Below are 18,941 nucleotides of genomic sequence, written 5' to 3'. Positions count from 1 at the left end.
CGCGCTTTCCTATTTCGGATCCAGATTTGTACTGATATTAAACTGCTTGGATGAATCACCAGGGACGAAGTCAACAAGTTTAGTCTCATTATCCGGTTTGAACGTCAGGGCCGGGTCATGCTCCGTTGTAGGCTTCTTCAGAGGGGTCATGTTCACCGGATCAACATTGTCTTTATAGAATTTCAGCTCCTCCGTTGCACAAACCGATTCAACATAGGCCGCTTCACCTTCCTCGCAATCCAAGGAAATCTTTCGACTCCCATGTACCGTGATCGTCCCCTTATAACCCGGCATTTTGAGCTGTAGATAAACATAACAGGGCCTCGCCATGAACTTCACGTAAGCCGGCCGTCCAAATAGCGCGTGATATGGACTCTGGATTTTCACCACCTCAAAGGTCAACGTCTCAGACCTGGAATCAAGCTCATCTCCAAACACAACTTCCAAAGCAATCTTCCCCACAGGGTATGCCGATTGACCTGGTACTACACCATGAAAAACAGTGTTTGACGGTTTAAGATTCTTATCTGTCAACCCCATGCAACAGAAAGTCTCATAATACAGGATGTTGATGCTGCTCCCTCCATCCATCAGAACCTTGGTAAACTTATAGCCCCCTACCTGAGGGGCTACCAACAAAGCTAGTTGACCCGGATTGTCAACCCGGGGTGGGTGATCCTCTCTGCTCCACACAATAGGCTGCTCCGACCATCGTAGATAATGTGGTACAACCGGTTCAACAGTATTGACTGCCCTCTTGTGAAGTTTCTGATCCCGCTTGCACAAGCTGGTAGTGAACACATGATACTGTCCGCTGTTCAACTGCTTGGGGTGACTCTGGTAACCTTGGTTACTCTGCTGGTTATTACCATGGTTGTTCTGAAATCCAGAGCTTGAACCGCCACCCCCATGGAAACCTGGGCCTGAACCGCCGGGTGGATCCTGATCATACCGGTATAAATCAGAATTTTTGAACTCCCTCATTATGTGACAATCTTTCCAAAGATGTGTGGCAGGGGCCTCCTTGGTTCCATGCTTCGGGCATAGCTGGTTTAACAAACACTCCAGATTCATGCCGCGCTGGGGCGGTTTACCTTTGCGACGCTGCATATTTGTGTTAGCCACCAAATCTGAATTATCCGCTTTACGCTTACTGTTATTCCCATGGCCCCCTTGGTTGTGGTGCTGCCCTTTTGCACCGCCATTCTTCTTTCCCTTCTCCGGTTTGTCCTCCCCTGAATCCGGATCCTTGGTATTATCTGAATCGGCATACTTGACTAAAGCGGCCATGAGTGTTGACATGTCGTTGCAATGACGTTTGAGCCTTCTCAACTTCTGTTTTAACGGCTTGAAACGACAATTTCCCTCCAACGTTAATACTGCGGTATCTGCATTAATACGATCTGATGAATGCAAAATCGTCGAGACTCGTTTAACCCAATGGGTCGTGGACTCCCCTTCCTCTTGGACACAAGCGGCCAGATCTACAATTGACATCGGCTGCTTGCACGTATCCTTGAAGTTCTGGATAAACCAGTGCTTTAATTCGGCCCATGAGTCGATAGAGTTGGTTGGCAAGCTCTTCAACCAAGTACGAGCTCTTCCTTCCAGCATCATGGTGAAATATTTAGCACAAACCGCCTCATCCACATCTAACATCTCCATTGCCATCTCATAGCTCTCCACCCATGCCTCTGGCTGCAAATCGGCGGTGTAATTTGGTACCTTACGAGGTCCCTTGAAATCCTTGGGCAATCGCACATTACGCAATGCGAGAGTTAAACATGGTACCCCTAGGGAACTGAACATTACCCCTGGCTCCACGGAGGCAGTGGGGTGAACCGGAGTATGATGCCGTGCTTCGTGTCGAGCTGTCAACTCGGCCCCCCGTCGTGCGCGGCCGCGGTCCACAACATCTTGCGCATTAGCACCTCCCCCAGCCGGGTTGTTCCCCCGTGGCGAATTTCGGTGGCGTGCGCTACTGGATACGGCTGGTTCGTCCTCCACGTGTCTGCTATAACTCTGGCTTGGACAGGGAGTGGAATGAATCCTCTCACGGCTGTGTGAATACGCTTGCTATTGATTCAGTGCTGTCTGAAGGAGATCCCTGGCCCGACGCGCTTCCACTGCTACTGGTGATTCGCCGTCGGTTGGGAGAGCCGCCAGGCGTGAAGCGGCAGCCACAATATTATCCAACGGGTTGGAATAATGCCCGGGCGGCGTTGATGATACAACGTTGTTCTGGCGAGGCAGGTTTGTTGCGCGTGGCTGAACCGGTGCTCCTACTTCCGATGCCCCCGCCCGGTTTGGCACGGGTTGATTACCAGCTCCTGCACCTGGCGTGTTGAAAAGATTTTGTGGCTCATAAGCCGACGGGAGACGTGATCGGTACCTTCTTCTCATGACCTCTTCTGAAGCATTCTAATCTAGTCTAATCCGGTAAGCCTGTGCTTCCAACTCGGCCCGCTCTGTGGCCATCCTGGCATTCTCTGCTGCCAGGTCCGCTTTAGCCTGGGCTATCTGATCTTTTACCTTTAGAATCTCCACATTGTGCTGATCCCTGGCTGCTGCGTCTATCTCCGCGGACATCAGTGCCGCTAGAGCGTCGAACAAATCAGACAAGACTTGGGCCGGAGGCGGCGCCGAGCTTCCTGCACCTGCTGGCGTGGCCGTTGTTGAACCGGAGAGTACTGCTGCGGCGGTAGATGAATGAGGCGCCGGTCGTGTGCCGGCCATGAAGACAGCGGCCCGGTTTGGCAGACCGGGGGAATCCGGAATACTGTTGCCCTCGGATCCTCCCTCAATCCGGCCGTCGTACAACTGGTAGAGCGATTCAGTTTCTCCGGAAGACTCGTCATCACTGCGGACTACGTTTTCTCCATCGGAGATCGGTTCCTCCTCATAACCCGAACCGTGGACGACACCCATGAAAACATGCCTGGCCTCAGGCTGAACCGGTGAAGAACTTGTGTGCCGAGCCGTCTCGATGACGTCGGTGCAGGTGTCCGGCTCGGGGGTCGGTTCGCCGATCTTGCCGATGAAGACGTGAATCCCACCAAAGGGGACCCGGTACCCGTATTCAATTGAATCAGCCTCGGGACCCCATCCTGCGTTGTCGATGTAGAGCTTGCCGCGGCGACTCTTCGTCATCCGGCCCACAACGTATCCCTTCAGTCCATCGAAATTGCCCTTCAAGAACTCGAAACCATCGTGCGATAGCCCCACGGTGGGCGCCAACTGTCGTGGAATTGTCACGGCAGATGTCCTCATGGAAGGACTTAGTCGTGGAGCCATCACTATGGGTTAGCTTGAAGGGGTTAAACCGGACAAAGGGACACGAGAGTTTATACTAGTTCGGCCCCTTCGATGAAGGTAAAAGCCTACGTCTAGTTGTGATTGGTATTGCTGGGGTTTCGAAGACCAGGGAGCGAATCCGCTTTGTCTGGCTTCGAGTTGTTGTTTTCGTGTAGCCCCCAAGGGTCGGTTTAATTTGTAAAAACAAACCGGGACTTTGAATTTCCAAACTGCACATTGTTGACTTTTAAGTTTTTTGAACAAACACACAGCTAGGGTTACACAAGGTCGGTTACAAATGAGGAGATATACATATCCATATTGCCTAGATTGCCTTCCACGCCAAGTAGAGTCCCATCCGAACACGGGACGAAGTCTTCAATCTCGTGTCTTCATAGTCCACCAGTCCGGCCAAAGGATATAGTCCGACTGTCCGGATACCCCCTAATCCAGGACTCTCTCACCGATCGTCATCGAACGTTAAGCGTGCGGACCCTACGGGTTCAAGAACTATGTAGACATGACTGAGACATGTCTCCGGTCAATAACCAATAGCGGAACCTGGATGCTCGTATTGGTTCCTACATATTCTACGAAGATCTCTATCGGTCAAACCGCATAACGATATACGTTGTTCCCTTTGTCATTAGTATGTTACTTGCCCGAGATTCGATCGTCGGTATCTCAATACCTAGTTCAATCTCGTCACCGGCAAGTCTCTTTACTCGTTCCGTAATGCCACATCCCATAACTAACTCATTAGCTACATTGCTTGCAAGGCTTATAGTGATGTATATTACCGAGAGGGCATAGAGATACCTCTCCGACAATCGGAGTGACAAATCCTAATCTTGATCCATGCCAACTCAACAAACACCATCGGAGACACCTATAGAGCACCTTTATAATCACCCAGTTACGTTGTGACGTTTGGTAGCACACAAAGTGTTCATCTGATATTCAGGAGTTGCATGATCTCATAGTCATAGGAACATGTATAGTTATGGAGAAAGCAATAGCAACAAACTAAACGATCATCGTGCTAAGCTAACGAATGGGTCAAGTCAATCACATCATTCTCTAATGATGTGATCCCATTAATCAAATGACAACTCATGTCTATGGTCAGGAAACATAACCATCATTGATTCAACGAGCTAGTCAAGTAGAGGCAAACTAGTGACACTATGTTTGTCTATGTATTCACACATGTACTAAGTTTCCGGTTAATACAATTCTAGCATGAATAATAAACATTTATCATGATATAAGGAAATATAAATAACAAGTTTATTATTGCCTCTAGGGCATATTTCCTTCAGTCTCCCACTTGCACTAGAGTCAATAATCTAGATTACATTGTAATGATTCTAACACCCATGGAGTCTTGGTGCTGATCATGTTTTGCTCGTGAGAGAGGCTTAGTCAACGGGTCTACAACATTCTGATCCATATGTATCTTGCAAATCTCTATGTCTCCCTCCTTGACTTGATCGCGGATGGAATTGAAGCGTCTCTTGATGTGCTTGGTCCTCTTGTGAAATCTGGATTCCTTTGCCAAGGCAATTGCACCAGTATTGTCACAAAAGATTTTCATTGGACCCCATGCACTAGGTATGGCACCTAGATCAGATATGAACTCGTTCATCCAGACTCCTTCATTTGTTGCTTCCGAAGCAGCTATGTATTCCGCTTCACATGTAGATCCCGCCACGACGCTCTGCTTGGAACTGCACCAACTAACAGCTCTACCATTTAATGAAAACACGTATACGGTTTGTGACTTAGAGTCATCCGGATCAGTGTCAAAGCTTGCATCGATGTAACCGTTTACGATGGGCTCTCTGTCACCTCCATATACGAGAAAACTTTCCTTAGTCATTTTCAGGTATTTTAGAATGTTCTTGGCCACTGTCTAGTGATCCACTCCTGGATTACTTTGGTACCTCCCTGCTAAACTTATAACAAGGCACACATTAGGTCTGGTACACAACATTGCATACATGATAGAGCCTATGGCTGAAGCATAGGGAACACCTTTCATTTTCTCTCTATCTTCTGCAGTGGTCGGGCATTGAGTCTCACTCAACTTCACACCTTGTAATACAGGCAAGAACCCTTTCTTTACCTGATCCATTTTGAACTTCTTCAAAACTTTATCAAGGTATGTGCTTTGTGAAAGTCCAATCAAGCGTCTTGATCTATCCCTATAGATCTTGATGCCCAATATATAAGGAGCTTCACTGAGGTCTTTCATCAAAAAATTATTATTCAAGTATCCTTTTATGCTATTCAGAAATTCAGTATCATTTCCGATTAACAATATGTCATCTACATATAATATCAGAATTGCTGTGGAGCTCCCACTCACTTTCTTGTAAATACAGGCTTCTCCAAAAGTCTGTACAAAACCATATGCTTTGATCACACTATCAACGCGTATATTCCAACTCCGAGAGGCTTGCACCAGTCCATAAATGGATCGCTGGAGCTTGCACACTTTGTTAGCACCTTTTGGATCGACAAAACCTTCTAGTTGCATCATATACAACTCTTCTTTAAGGTACCCATTAAGGAATGCGGTTTTGACATCCATTTGCCAAATTTCATAATCATAAAAGGCGGCAATTGCTAACATGATTCGGACGGACTTTAGCATCGCTACGGGTGAGAATGTCTCATCGTAGTCAACTCCTTGAACTTGTCGAAAACCTTTTGCAACAAGTCGAGCTTTGTAGACAGTAACATTATCGTCAGCGTCAGTCTTCTTCTAGAAGATCCATTTATTCTCTATGGCCTGCCGATCATCGGGCAAGTCAATAAAACGCCATACTTTATTCTCATACATGGATCCCATCTCAGATTTCATGGCCTCAAGCCATTTTGCGGAATCTGGGCTCATCATCGCTTCCTCATAGTTTGTAGGTTCATCATCGTCAAGTAACATGACTTTCAAAACAGGATTACCGTACCACTATGGTGCGGATCTTACTCTGGTTGACCTACGAGGTTCGGTAGTAACTTGATCAGAAGTTTCATGATCATCATCATTAGCTTCCTCACTTATTGGTGTAGAAATCACTGGAACTGATTTCAGTGATGAACTACTTTCCAATAAGGGAGAAGGTACAATTACCTCGTCAAGTTATACTTTCCTCCCACTCACTTCTTTTGAGAGAAACTCCTTCTCTAGAAAGGATCCATTCTTAGCAACAAATATCTTGCCTTCGGATCTGTGATAGAAGGTGTACCCAACAGTCTCCTTTGGGTATCCTATGAAGACACATTTCTCCGATTTGGGTTCGAGTTTATCAGGTTGAAGCTTTTTCACATAAGCATCGCAGCCCCAAACTTTAAGAAACGACAACTTGGGTTTCTTGCCAAACCACAGTCCATAAGGTGTCGTCTCGACGGATTTAGATGGTGCCCTATTTAACGTGAATGCAGCTGTCTCTAAAGCGTAACCCCAAAACGATAGCGTTGAATCAGTGAGAGACATCATAGATCGCACCATATCTAATAAAGTACGATTATGACGTTCGGACACACCATTACGCTGTGGTGTTCAAGGTGGCGTGAGTTGCGAAACTATTCTGTATTGTTTCAAATGAAGTCCAAACTCATAACTCAAATATTCGCCTCCATGATCAGATCGTAGAAACTTGATTTTCTTGTTACGATGATTTTCCACTTCACTCTGAAATCCTTTAAACTTTTCAAATGTTTCGGACTTATGTTTCATCAAGTAGATATACACATATCTGCTCAAATCATCTGTGAAGGTGAGAAAATAACGATATCCGCCGCGGGCTTCAATGTTCATTGGACCACATACATCAGTATGTATGATTTCCAATAACTCTGTTGCTCGCTCCATTGTTCTGGAGAATGGAGTTTTAGTCATCTTGCCCATGAGGCATGGTTCGCAAGTACCAAGTGATTCATAATCAAGTGATTCCAGACGTCCATCAGAATGGAGTTTATTCATGCGCGTTATACCAATATGACCTAAACGGCAGTGCCACAAATAAGTTGCACTATCATTATCAACTCTGCATCTTTTGGCTTCAATACTATAAACATGTGTATCACTACTATCAAGATTTAGTAAAAATAGACCACTCATCAAGGGTGCATGACCATAAAAGATATTACTCATATAAATAGAACAACCATTATTCTCTGATTTAAATGAATAACCGTCTCGCATTAAACAAGATCCAGATATAATGTTCATGCTCAACGCTGGCACCAAATAACAATTATTCAGGTCTAAAACTAATCCCGAAGGTAGATGTAGAGGTAGCGTGCCGACAGCGATCACATCGACTTTGAACCATCTCCCACGCGCATCGTCACCTCGTCCTTAGCCAATCTTCGCTTAATCCGTAGCCCCTGTTTCGAGTTGCAAATGTTAGCAACTGAAGCAGTATCAAATACCCAGGCACTACTGCGAGCATTAGTAAGGTACACATCAATAACATGTATATCAAATATAACTTTCACTTTGCCATCCTTCTTATCCGCCAAATACTTGGGGCAGTTCCGCTTCCAGTGACCAGTTCCTTTGCAGTAGAAGCACCCTGTCTCAGGCTTAGGTCCAGACTTGGGTTTCTTCACTTGAGCAGCAACTGGCTTGCTGTTCTTCTTGAAGTTCCCCTTCTTCCCTTTGCCATTTTTCTTGAAACTGGTGGTCTTGTTGACCATCAACACTTGATGCTCCTTCTTGATTTCTACTTCCGCATCCTTTAGCATTGCGAAGATCTCAAGAATTGCCTTATCCATCCCTTGCATATTATAGTTCATCACGAAGCTCTTGTAGCTTGGTGGCAGTGATCGAAGAACTCTGTCAATGACACTATCATCAGGAAGATTAACTCCCAGTTGAGTCAAGTGGTTATGGTACCCAGACATTCTGAGTATATGTTCACTGACAGAACTATTCTCCTCCATCTTGCAGCTGTAGAACTTATTGGAGACTTCATATGTCTCAATCCGGGCATTTAATTGAAATATTAACTTCAACTCCTGGAACATCTCATATGCTCCATGACGTTCAAAACGTCGTTGAAGTCACGTTCTAAGCCGTGAAGCATGGCACACTGAACTATCGAGTAGTCATCAGCTTTGCTCTGCCAGGTGTTCATAACATCTGCGTTGCTCCTGCAGCGGGTTTGTCACCTAGCGGTGCTTCCAGGACATAATTCTTGTATGCAGCAATGAGGATAATCCTGAAGTTACGGACCCAGTCCGTGTAGTTGCTACCACATCTTTCAACTTGGCTTTCTCTAGGAACGCATTAAAATTGAACAGAACAACAACACGGGCCATCTATCTACAACAACATAGACATGCAAAATACTATTAGGTACTAAGTTCATGATAAATTAAAGTTCAATCAATCAAATTACTTAAGAACTACCACTTAGATAGACATCTCTCTAATCATCTAAGTGATCACGTGATCCATATCAACTAAACCATGTCCGATCATCACGTGAGATGGAGTAGTTTTCAATGGTGAACATCACTATGTTGATCATATCTACTATATGATTCACGCTCGACCTTTCGGTCTCCAGTGTTCCGAGGCCATATCTGCATATGCTAGACTCGTCAAGTTTAACCCGAGTATTTCATGTGTGCAAAACTGGCTTGCACCCGTTGTATGTGAACGTCGAGCTTATCACACCCGATCATCACGTGGTGTCTCGGCACGACGAACTGTAGCAACGGTGCATACTCAGGGAGAACACTTGTACCTTGAAATTTAGTGAGAGATCATCTTATAATGCTACCGCCGAACTAAGCAAAATAAGATGCATAAAGGATAAACATCACATGCAATCAATATAAGTGATATGATATGACCATCATCATCTTGTGCCTTTGATCTGCATCTCCGAAGCACCGTCATGATCACCATCGTCACCGGCTTGACACCTTGATCTCCATCAAAGAATCATTGTCGTCTCGCCAACTATTGCTTCTACGACTATTGCTACTGCTTAGTGATAAAGTAAAGCAATTACATGGCGATTGCATTTCATACAATAAAGCGACAACCATATGGCTCCTGCCAGTTGCCGATAATTGTGTTACAAAACATGATCATCTCATACAATAAAATTTAGCATCATGTCTTGACCATATCACATCACAACATGCCCTGCAAAAACAAGTTTGACGTCCTCTACTTTGTTGTTGCAAGTTTTACGTGGCTGCTACGGGCTGAGCAAGAACCGTTCTTACCTACGCATCAAAAACCACAACGCGGTATAGTGATTGCTTTTTGATCTTCAGAAAGAACCATGTTCATTGAATCCGATTCAACTAAAGCTGGAGAAACAGACACCCACTAGCCACCTGTGTGCGAAGCACGTCGGTAGAACCAGTCTCGCGTAAGTGTACGCCTAATGTCGGTCTGGGCCGCTTCATCCAACAATGCCGCTGAATCAAGAATCAACTAGTGACGACAAGCAATATGTATATACCCACGCCCACAACTCCTTTGTGTTCTACTCATGCATATAATATCTACGCATAAACTTGGCTCGGATGCCACTGTTGGGGAACGCAGTAATTTCAAAAAATTTCCTACACACACGCAAGATCATGGTGATGCATAGCAACGAGAGGGAAGAGTATCGTCTACGTACCCTCGTAGGCCGTAAGCGAAAGCGTTATGACAACGCGGTTGATGTAATCGTACGTCTTCACGATTGACCGATCTAGTACCGAAGATACGGCACCTCCGCGATCTGCACACGTTTGGCTCGGTGACGTCCTGTGAACTCATGACCCAGTAGAGCTTCGAGGGAGAGTTTCGTCAGCACGACGGCGTGATGACGGTGACGATGTTGCTACCGGAACAGGGCTTCGCCTAAGCACCGCTACGATATTACCAAGGTGGATTATGGTGGAGGGGGGCACTGCACATGGCTAAAGATCAATGATCAACTTGTCTGTGTATGGGGTGCCCTCTCCCCTGTATATAAAGGACTGGAGGAGGGGGAGGGGGCCGGCCTCTCTAGGCGCGCCCCAAGGAGTCCTACTCCCACCGGGAGTACGATTCCCCCTTCCCTTTGTTGGTTCTAGGAGAGAAGGAAGGAGAGGGAAGAAGGAAGGAAGGGGGGCGCCCCCTCCTTTGCTTCTTCCCCCTCTCTTACTAAGGCCCAATAAGGCCCATATACCTCCCGGGGGGTTCCGGTAACCTCCCGGTACTCTGGTATACTCCCGATTTCACCCGGAATGATTCCGATGTCCAAACATAGGCTTCCAATATATCGATCTTTATGTCTCGACCATTTCGAGACTCCTCGTCATGTCCATGATCAAATCCGGGACTCCGAACTACCTTCGGTACATCAAAACACACAAACTCGTAATACCGATTGTCACCGAACGTTAAGCGTGCGGACCCTACGGGTTCGAGAACTATCTAGACATGACCGAGACATGTCTGCGGTTAATAACCAATAGCGGAACCTGAATGCTCATATTGGTTCCTACATATTCTACGAAGATCTTTATCGGTCAAACCGCATAACGATATAAGTTGTTCCCTTTGTCATCGGTATGTTACTTGCCCGAGATCCGATCGTGGTATCTCAATACCTAGTTCAATCTCGTTACCGACAAGTCTCTTTACTCGTCCCGTAATGCTACATCCCGTAACTAACTTATTAGCTACATTGCTTGCAAGGCTTATAGTGATGTACATTACCGAGAGGGCCCAGAGATACCTCTCCGACAATCGGAGTGACAAATCCTAATCTTGATCCATGCCAACTCAACAAACACCATCGGAGACACCTGTAGAGCACCTTTATAATCACCCAGTTACGTTGTGACGTTTGGTAGCACACAAAGTGTTCCTTCGGTATTCAGGAGTTGCATGATCTCATAGTCATAGGAACATGTATAGTTATGGAGAAAGCAATAGCAACAAACTAAACGATCATCGTGCTAAGCTAACGAATGGGTCAAGTCAATCACATCATTCTCTAATGATGTGATCCCGTTAATCAAATGACAACTCATGTCTATGGTCAGGAAACATAACCATCATTGATTCAACGAGCTAGTCAAGTAGAGGCAAACTAGTGACACTCTGTTTGTCTATGTATTCACACATGTACTAAGTTTCCGGTTAATACAATTCTAGCATGAATAATAAACATTTATCATGATATAAGGAAATATAAATAACAACTTCATTATTGCCTCTAGGGCATATTTCGTTCAATACTCGTATTCCCCTCCGGTTCCTCTTAGTGTGCCCGAATTTGTGTAAAATCTTACCGCACTCGAAAGCTTGCTATCTTTCAGCAGTAATTCATCGAGTGAAACTGCAGAACCCCGTCCCTCTAATATAAACCTAATTTAGCCGGACATATATTTTTATAATCTAATAAGACATCAAAGGAGTGAAAACTCTAATAAAAGGATTAACATGCATGTCCGGAGGACAGGGCGGGAGAAAACACTATCACATTGAGGCAACACAACATACAGGCAAGGGCCTTTTATATGATGATGTGGACGGATAGAGAAGGGTTGGAGAGAGTTGGAGGTAAAACATTGAGAGGGAGAAACTGGCAGGAAATAGAGGGTGAGGGGAAAAGTATAAAAATATTGGGTGTGGGCTACAATGAGAGGGGCAAAGAGAAGAAAAACAAAGAAAAGAAAGAGAAGAGAGGAAATGGAAGAAAGGAAAGAAAGGGAAGGAAAAAAAGAATGAAAATGAAAATTGTTTTTTGTATATCGAGGACGTGCCAAACATGGACAATACTAGCTAAAGAACCCATCCTTTGCCAAGTGCCATCACACATGCACTCGGCAATTGAGGACGCTACCACTCCTCCGTCATCCGTGGCAATGAGGGGCACATATCACTGATCTTGTCGGGCGCCCGATTCTTTTCCCAATTTTTTCTATCCAAGACCCAATAAAGGCATGGCTTTGCCAAGTGTCAACCGTTTGTCGAGTGTTTTTTGTTGCACATTGTTTACGGGGTCTTTGTCGAGTGTTCAAGATAAAACAATCAACAAAGGTATGAGCACTCGACAATTGGCTGATTCCGGTAGTGAAGACAAAGGCCATCTAACCGCAGGCACCAAATGTTGGCCCCTTTGCCTAAAACAATGGAATGAAACTAAACCAAATGTCAACATCTAGTCACTTTGACATATGTATTTGGATCGATAGCAATACAACTATACATTTAAATCAAGAAGCACTCCTCGGAAGATGTTCAACATGTTTCTAAAATTCATTGATCCCAAAAGCAACCTTCATGTCAAGCTTCCTATCCTCGAGTTTGATGAACTTCTTCATAGGCACTAGTTGATCCAGTTGCTATGCCTATTGAGTTTCATCCAACAATGCATCATTGTTAAGGGCTTGCTCTATGTTGTTTGGTACAACACACACGTGCTTCCGGTTTAGACAGTGACGCAATCAACAAGTTGTAACACTGAAAAAATCAATGAAAGTACCAACATGTAGAGCAACTAGAAGCAAAATTTACGAGCTTTAAGAGTGATGCATTTTCATGCCTTGAAACTCCACACTTTTGGCCAACCAAGCATCACACAACAATTCTTCCTCCTTCGCCGAGTACACAACCATCGTGTTTCCTTCAGAGTCTACCATGGATAGTGGTGGTAGGGGTGGATGGTACCTAGGCGCCCTGGGATCCGGGATGGAACGGTGGCGCATGCCAAGGTGGCATGATCTGCAAGCAATTACTCTGGATGCTGATCCTGCAGAGCAGACACCTCCAGCTGTTCAAGAACTGCTACAGGGCGCATATTCTACATTATAGCCTGCAACTAATTCATCTTCCGCTTCTGGGAGATCAAATAGAGCTCGATTTGTTTCTACTAGACGAGGAATAAGGAACATAACCAATACTTTGTTGGAAGGTGAGTACACATCGGGTAATCCGCCCACGTACGAGAGCCCAATCACAAGAGGCTCATACAGAAAGCAATCAACCCATAGCCCGCGATCCACAATCTGGCGCATGGGACTCACCCTTGACTTGAGAATGGAAGAAGGGAAACATAGCATGTCATAAGAGCGAGGCGAGGGGCTCCGCCCTACAACGAGAGGGACGCCTCGCGAGCCGGGCTTTGGAGATGAGGCCTTTTGGCGAAGCGAAGTCAATTTCGGGCGACCAAATCCTGAAGAAAGCTCAAAAGCGTTGTTTGATGAGCCTGCGTAGTATTAGGTAGTTGGTCGGGTAAAGGCTGACCAAGCCAATGATGCTTAGCTGGTCTTATCGGATGATCAGCCACACTGGGACTGAGAGGCAAGCGTCTGGCTAGAGTGGTGGAAGTTCGACAAGGCCTAGACGGTGCCCGAGGTGGTTCAACGGCAATGGCGGTGTCCGTGGGTGCATATAAAGAGTACATGAAGAGGACGAAGTGCGGAAAAGGGGCTCCAGGTGGGGTATTTTGGTGGGCTGATGGTGCCGGAGTCTGACGTGGTAGCCGTCCCCTCCCCTATGCTTGGTTCCATTTAGTGGAATTTCGTACATCTAGACCAATGTAACAATTTTGATGACCACCATTGGATGACATAATTTGTTCAAACCATCCGATTCAGATGTTTGTGGGCAATCTGATGATACTTATTCCCATAGTTATGTTTCTTTTCATAGTTATGTTGATCTTTTAGTTGACTTCGAAATTTCTGTTTATAGTATACTTGAAAAATAAAAAATAAACTAAAAGTTACCTAAAAACAAACATCAGCGGCACACTACAACGCCTGGAACTGTCCAAGGAACTGACATGCCATCCTCCAACAATCTCACCTTTGGCGGTCTGACAGGCATTCCGAAAATGAGACCACGTTGTCACTCTTCTGTCAGTTGCGTCGAGGAAGGGCACATATCACTGATTTTGCCGAGCGACCAATTCTTTGCCCGTGTTTTCAAGGTTTTGTCAAGTACCAACCGTTTGTAGAGTGTTTTTTTTTCTTGCACTCCGTTTAGGACTTGTTCGGTCGCAACAAAACTGAAGGGGATTGAAGTGGATTGGGGTGGATTAAATCCCATACAAGTCAAAATCCCATCCAATTCCCTTCAAACCTCTTCAATCCCCTCCAGGATAGGTTTAACCGAACAAGGCCTTAGGGGTAGGGCTTGTGGGGGTGGGGGCGGTGTCTTTGTCAAGTGTTTTGACATAACACTGGACAAAAGTATGAGCACTCGGCATACTAGTGAGTCGTTAGTTATACTATAATGCTTTTGTTATTCGCTAGAGTTATGTTTATTTTCATAGTTATGTACTTAGAGTTATGTTTATTTTCATAGTTATGTACTTATGTTGACCTAGTTGTTGAGTTCTAAATTTCTGTATATACTACTTGATGAAAAATTAGAAGTTACTCCTACCTAGAAAACAAATAAAACAGTTGACCCATCAGCGGCATGCAACAACGCCTGCAACGGTCCAAGCAACTGACGTGCCATCGTCCAACTTTCTCACCTTCGGCGGTGCACCCCGCCCCGACTCCGGCAGACCGCCAGGGCGCTTACCAGCCGCACCGGCGTCGCTTGCGGCCGCCATGTCGAGCAGTATCCCCGCCTGCTCGATTAACGTCGCGAGCCCTCTGAACTCCCGCTTCGCCCGCTCCACGGACTCCGCGGGCTCCATCGCCACGGCGTCGAGGAACTCACGCAGCTGGCGCCGGCTCAGCCCCGCCAGGTACCTCGTCACGGCGGCGCTGGGCGTCCCGGACACCTGCGACGCGGCGTGCGTGGCGCCCTCCACGCCCACGGGCAGGCTCGGGTCGTCGCCGCCGACGCGTCGGCACCCTTGCTGCTGCTCCGGTGCGGCGATGCCGACGCGGAGCGCGCGACCGTGGAGCGGGTGGCCGTGCAGGTTGCGGCAGGCGCTGCGGGCCGTCTCGTCGTCGAGGTACTCGCAGAAGGCGAAGCCGCGGGGCCTGCCGGTGCCCTTGTCGGTGGCCACGCGGAGGGAAACCACGGGGCCGATCTCCTCGCACGCGTCCAGGAGCTCCTCCCCGCTCGCCTGGTACGGGATGTTGCCCACGAACACCACGCTGCTGCAGCGGCACGACGTGGCGGTGATGTCGTCCATGGTGCTGGTTGCGCGGCCGGATTGCTCTTGGTTTAGATGGCTTGATTGAAGATTAGTGCTCGTAGAAACTTAGGTTTATAGAAGCGGCTCCCGCGCCGACCTACGGTCGGGGACAGAGACCGGCACATTGGCGGTAAGACGTGTTCCTGTTGGAATTGAGGACTTCTTCCAGGCGGCTCGTGTCTTCGAGAACATTCTTCCCTGGCAGTTGTATTCGGGCACGGCTTTGTCGTCGGTAGCGACTATGTTGATGGCATGCTGATGCTGATCGCACACGTTTTTTTTTCTTTTTCTTTTTATATTTGGGACAGTACAAAATACACATGTTATAACAAATTAGTAATTTTTTGTAACAAAGTGTTCATCGTGCATTTAAAAATGTAAATGCAGTGTGAAAGAAATGTTCGCTCTATTTTTAGAAAAATGTTCCTACCATTCAAAAAAACATACCAACTTTTCAAAAAATGTGCACATGACATTTGGAAAAAGCTATGCAATCTAAACAAAATGTTCGTTTTTTAGTGGTGTAAATAAATATCCGTGTAATTAAAAAATTGTACCGCTCGAAAACCATGTATGTTACATTTAGAAAATGTTCACGCATTTTAAACATAATGTTTGTGACATGTTGAAAAAAAATATTTATCCTATGTAAGCAAATATCCGCATAGTTTAAAGAACGTTTCATATCATACAGAGAAATGTTTCGACATGTATTTGAAAATTTAAACATATATAAGAAAATTCTTAGATGTATACATAAAATGTACAATGTGTATGAAAAAAGTATACATGAAAACATATATTTTGCAAAAAAAGAATTTGTAATCATGTTTTAAAAATATGAAATTATGACAAAAAAATATTCCTGCTGTATACGAAAAATGTACAATGCATATGAAAAATATAGACATGTGTTCGTGAAAAGAAGGGAAATAAATAAAAGAAAACCTTACAAAACCAGAGAAAGAAACATAGAAAACCGAAAGAAAAAAAGAAAACTAATATGAAAATAATAATTCTCCCTAATCTTTCCCTAATAATAAAGCACAGATTGACTCCGTGGGTTCACCGTCACAATACGCTTTTTCCCGTGACTTTACGCTTTTAGTTTTTTTTCAACACGTTCATGTTTTTTTAAAATCCAAGGTGGTACTAATCCCGTCTGTCTGTCAAAAACAATTCGTTTACTTTGGTTTTCTCTTTCATGTTTGACTCACATACGTACCTCCATCTAGACAGTTCCTACGATAAGATTTCAAACTGGTTATACCCTAACCCCTACGATAAATATCAGATAAGAGGGAGGCGGTCGATACCGTAGAGGAAACGGCCGGCCGATTCCACATGGACGACGGAGCGGCTGGAGGAGAAGCAACACGTGAAGCGGCCTGTCGAGGAGGAGTGCGGAGGGAGATCCCATGGGTAGAGCGGAACAGCCGGTCCAGGAGGCGCGCTGAGGCCGATCCCACGTGGACGACGGAGCAGCCGATGGAGCAGGTGCATGGAGGCCCATCCCATGGGGACAAGGAGAAAACTCCTGGAGGCACGCGGACACCGGGAAAGGAAGGGAAACCATCCAAGAGGTACGTACCAGTCTGAAGAGATTGGACGCGCGGCTGTGCTGCGGTTGGAGTTATGGACTTCTGGGCACTCAACTAGGATGGACAGGCGCTTAATCCGAACACAAGGCCGAGATAGCTTCATCCAGACCATGATTTGAAGGTAACACTTGTGTACAAAGCTAGCTACGCGAGCTAGCTACCTAAGCTTTTGTATCGGCTTCCTTGCGGACAGATTGACGAGGAACAGGCACTCGTGAGGACCAGAGCTACCGATGCACGCGACGCCGGCTCCGTTGCACACGGCGGATGATGCAGACCACACAGGTTGTCGCCTGAACTGTCTTGTCTCCTGATGATGAGCACTTTACTTATCCTTCCTATGCATAATTGAACAATAGGTTATGATCATTGTGTAGACTTCTCGAAGCATTGATTATATTTTCGATCTGCACATTAGTTGAAACACAATTACACTACGTATATTTAGTGAATTTGCATACTATTTTTGTTTGAGTAGAAGAATATTCCCCAACTTTAAATTGTCTATCAGAATATAACGATGTTGATTCCTTTGATATGTGGACTGGCAAAAGTGATTATATTTTTCATGACTCCTTTGTGCTATTTTTCTTTTCTACAGTATTTGTTGCATCGCATGTATTGAGAGGAGAGCTTCAACAATCCCAAGTTAGTATTTTTTTTTTCTAGCATGAAAGAAGATGGTATGCATTTATTTAACAGTTTTGCTAAAGCACATCTAGATGTGCCATAAGTATCGCACATCTAAGTTCTATGTCATTGATCTTACATCGAGATTCGCATGGATATTTTTTCTTTTTTCTTTTTCTCTTTATGTTTGATTCACTCACTTAGCTGTGCAATAACTAGAGCACATCTAGATGTGCCCTAGACACACCCTTTATTTAATTAATACATAAGTAAACAGTAGTAAAACTGTGTATCTTACAATATTACATTCTAATTATACTCATGCATACATTAATGGGACATGTCATCCACAGAATTACAAGTCAGTGAAAAAAGGGGCACGCGGCATGCTATAGTGTAATGGCCAACCTCGTAACCTTGGAATTGATCATGTTTACCATGATTAGGTGGAATACATGACCATCATCGACGAACGGGAGAAGTGTTTACCGTGATTAGGTGGAATACATGACCACCATTGACGAACGGGAGAAGTGACAAGATCGATGTGTCGCTAGGTATGTGTAAGAATTTTGTTCACTAAAACAAGGCCCCCAAATCTTAGCTTGTGTGCACCTAATGATAACTTCTTATGACAACTGGAATTCACGGTCGAAGTTGTTTGATTGGTAAATTATTTTTCAGGTTTCCAAACACACGCTTATTTATTTTGTATTCGTTGTAACATATGGCCTTTCTTGCTTTTACAAAATGTCGAAGCACTAGAAAATGACTAAACTTTGTACACACGGGCCTTTGTGCTAGTAATAATAAAGCACTGATTGAGTTTGTCGGGTTCACCGTCGCGCCGCTTTTACAAAAAGGTCTGTGTGTTTTTTCTTTATTGAACCCGCAATCCCTATTTTAATCGATCTGGATAATGTTTCATAAGTGGAAACTTTTCGTTTCTCTATTTTCCGTACGTGACTAGCCTCCGTTCCCCAGCAGGAAGCCTGGAGTTAGGAGCAGTCTCGCTCGGCTGGATGGGCCAGTCCGGCCCATAGCCTGGCTCATCAGTCCCACCTGTCTACGTTCGTGTTCGCAGAAACTGATCCTTTTTTCTGATATACCCCTAAAAGAATTCCTCTTTCTTCAGAAAAAGAGATAGAAGCCGATGCAAACACTGCTGCTGCTGCACCCATCCAATTTATCCTGAGAACCACGAGGGTCAAGAACCAAATCGGCCCAAGAAGGAGGAGCGAGTACGCAGAGCAAGGGCCCGTCGATGTCGCCGCCGCCGACGCTAGAACCCGAGAAG

At 45.4% G+C, this 18,941-nt stretch overlaps 1 protein-coding gene across 1 annotated transcript; it reads right to left on the bottom strand.

Annotated features, from left to right (window-relative positions):
- Positions 1-13,477: 13,477 nt before the first annotated feature.
- Positions 13,478-15,520, bottom strand: LOC125524117 (cleavage stimulating factor 64-like). Its single transcript, XM_048689188.1, has one exon. The coding sequence runs from the start codon at positions 15,408-15,410 to the stop codon at positions 14,730-14,732; it is 681 nt and encodes a 226-aa protein (XP_048545145.1). The 5' UTR covers positions 15,411-15,520; the 3' UTR covers positions 13,478-14,729.
- Positions 15,521-18,941: the final 3,421 nt, after the last annotated feature.

The sequence above is a fragment of the Triticum urartu genome, chromosome 7 (assembly GCF_003073215.2).
Source record: "Triticum urartu cultivar G1812 chromosome 7, Tu2.1, whole genome shotgun sequence".
Lineage (NCBI taxonomy): Eukaryota > Viridiplantae > Streptophyta > Magnoliopsida > Poales > Poaceae > Triticum > Triticum urartu.
This window is presented reverse-complemented; position numbering and strand designations above follow the sequence as displayed.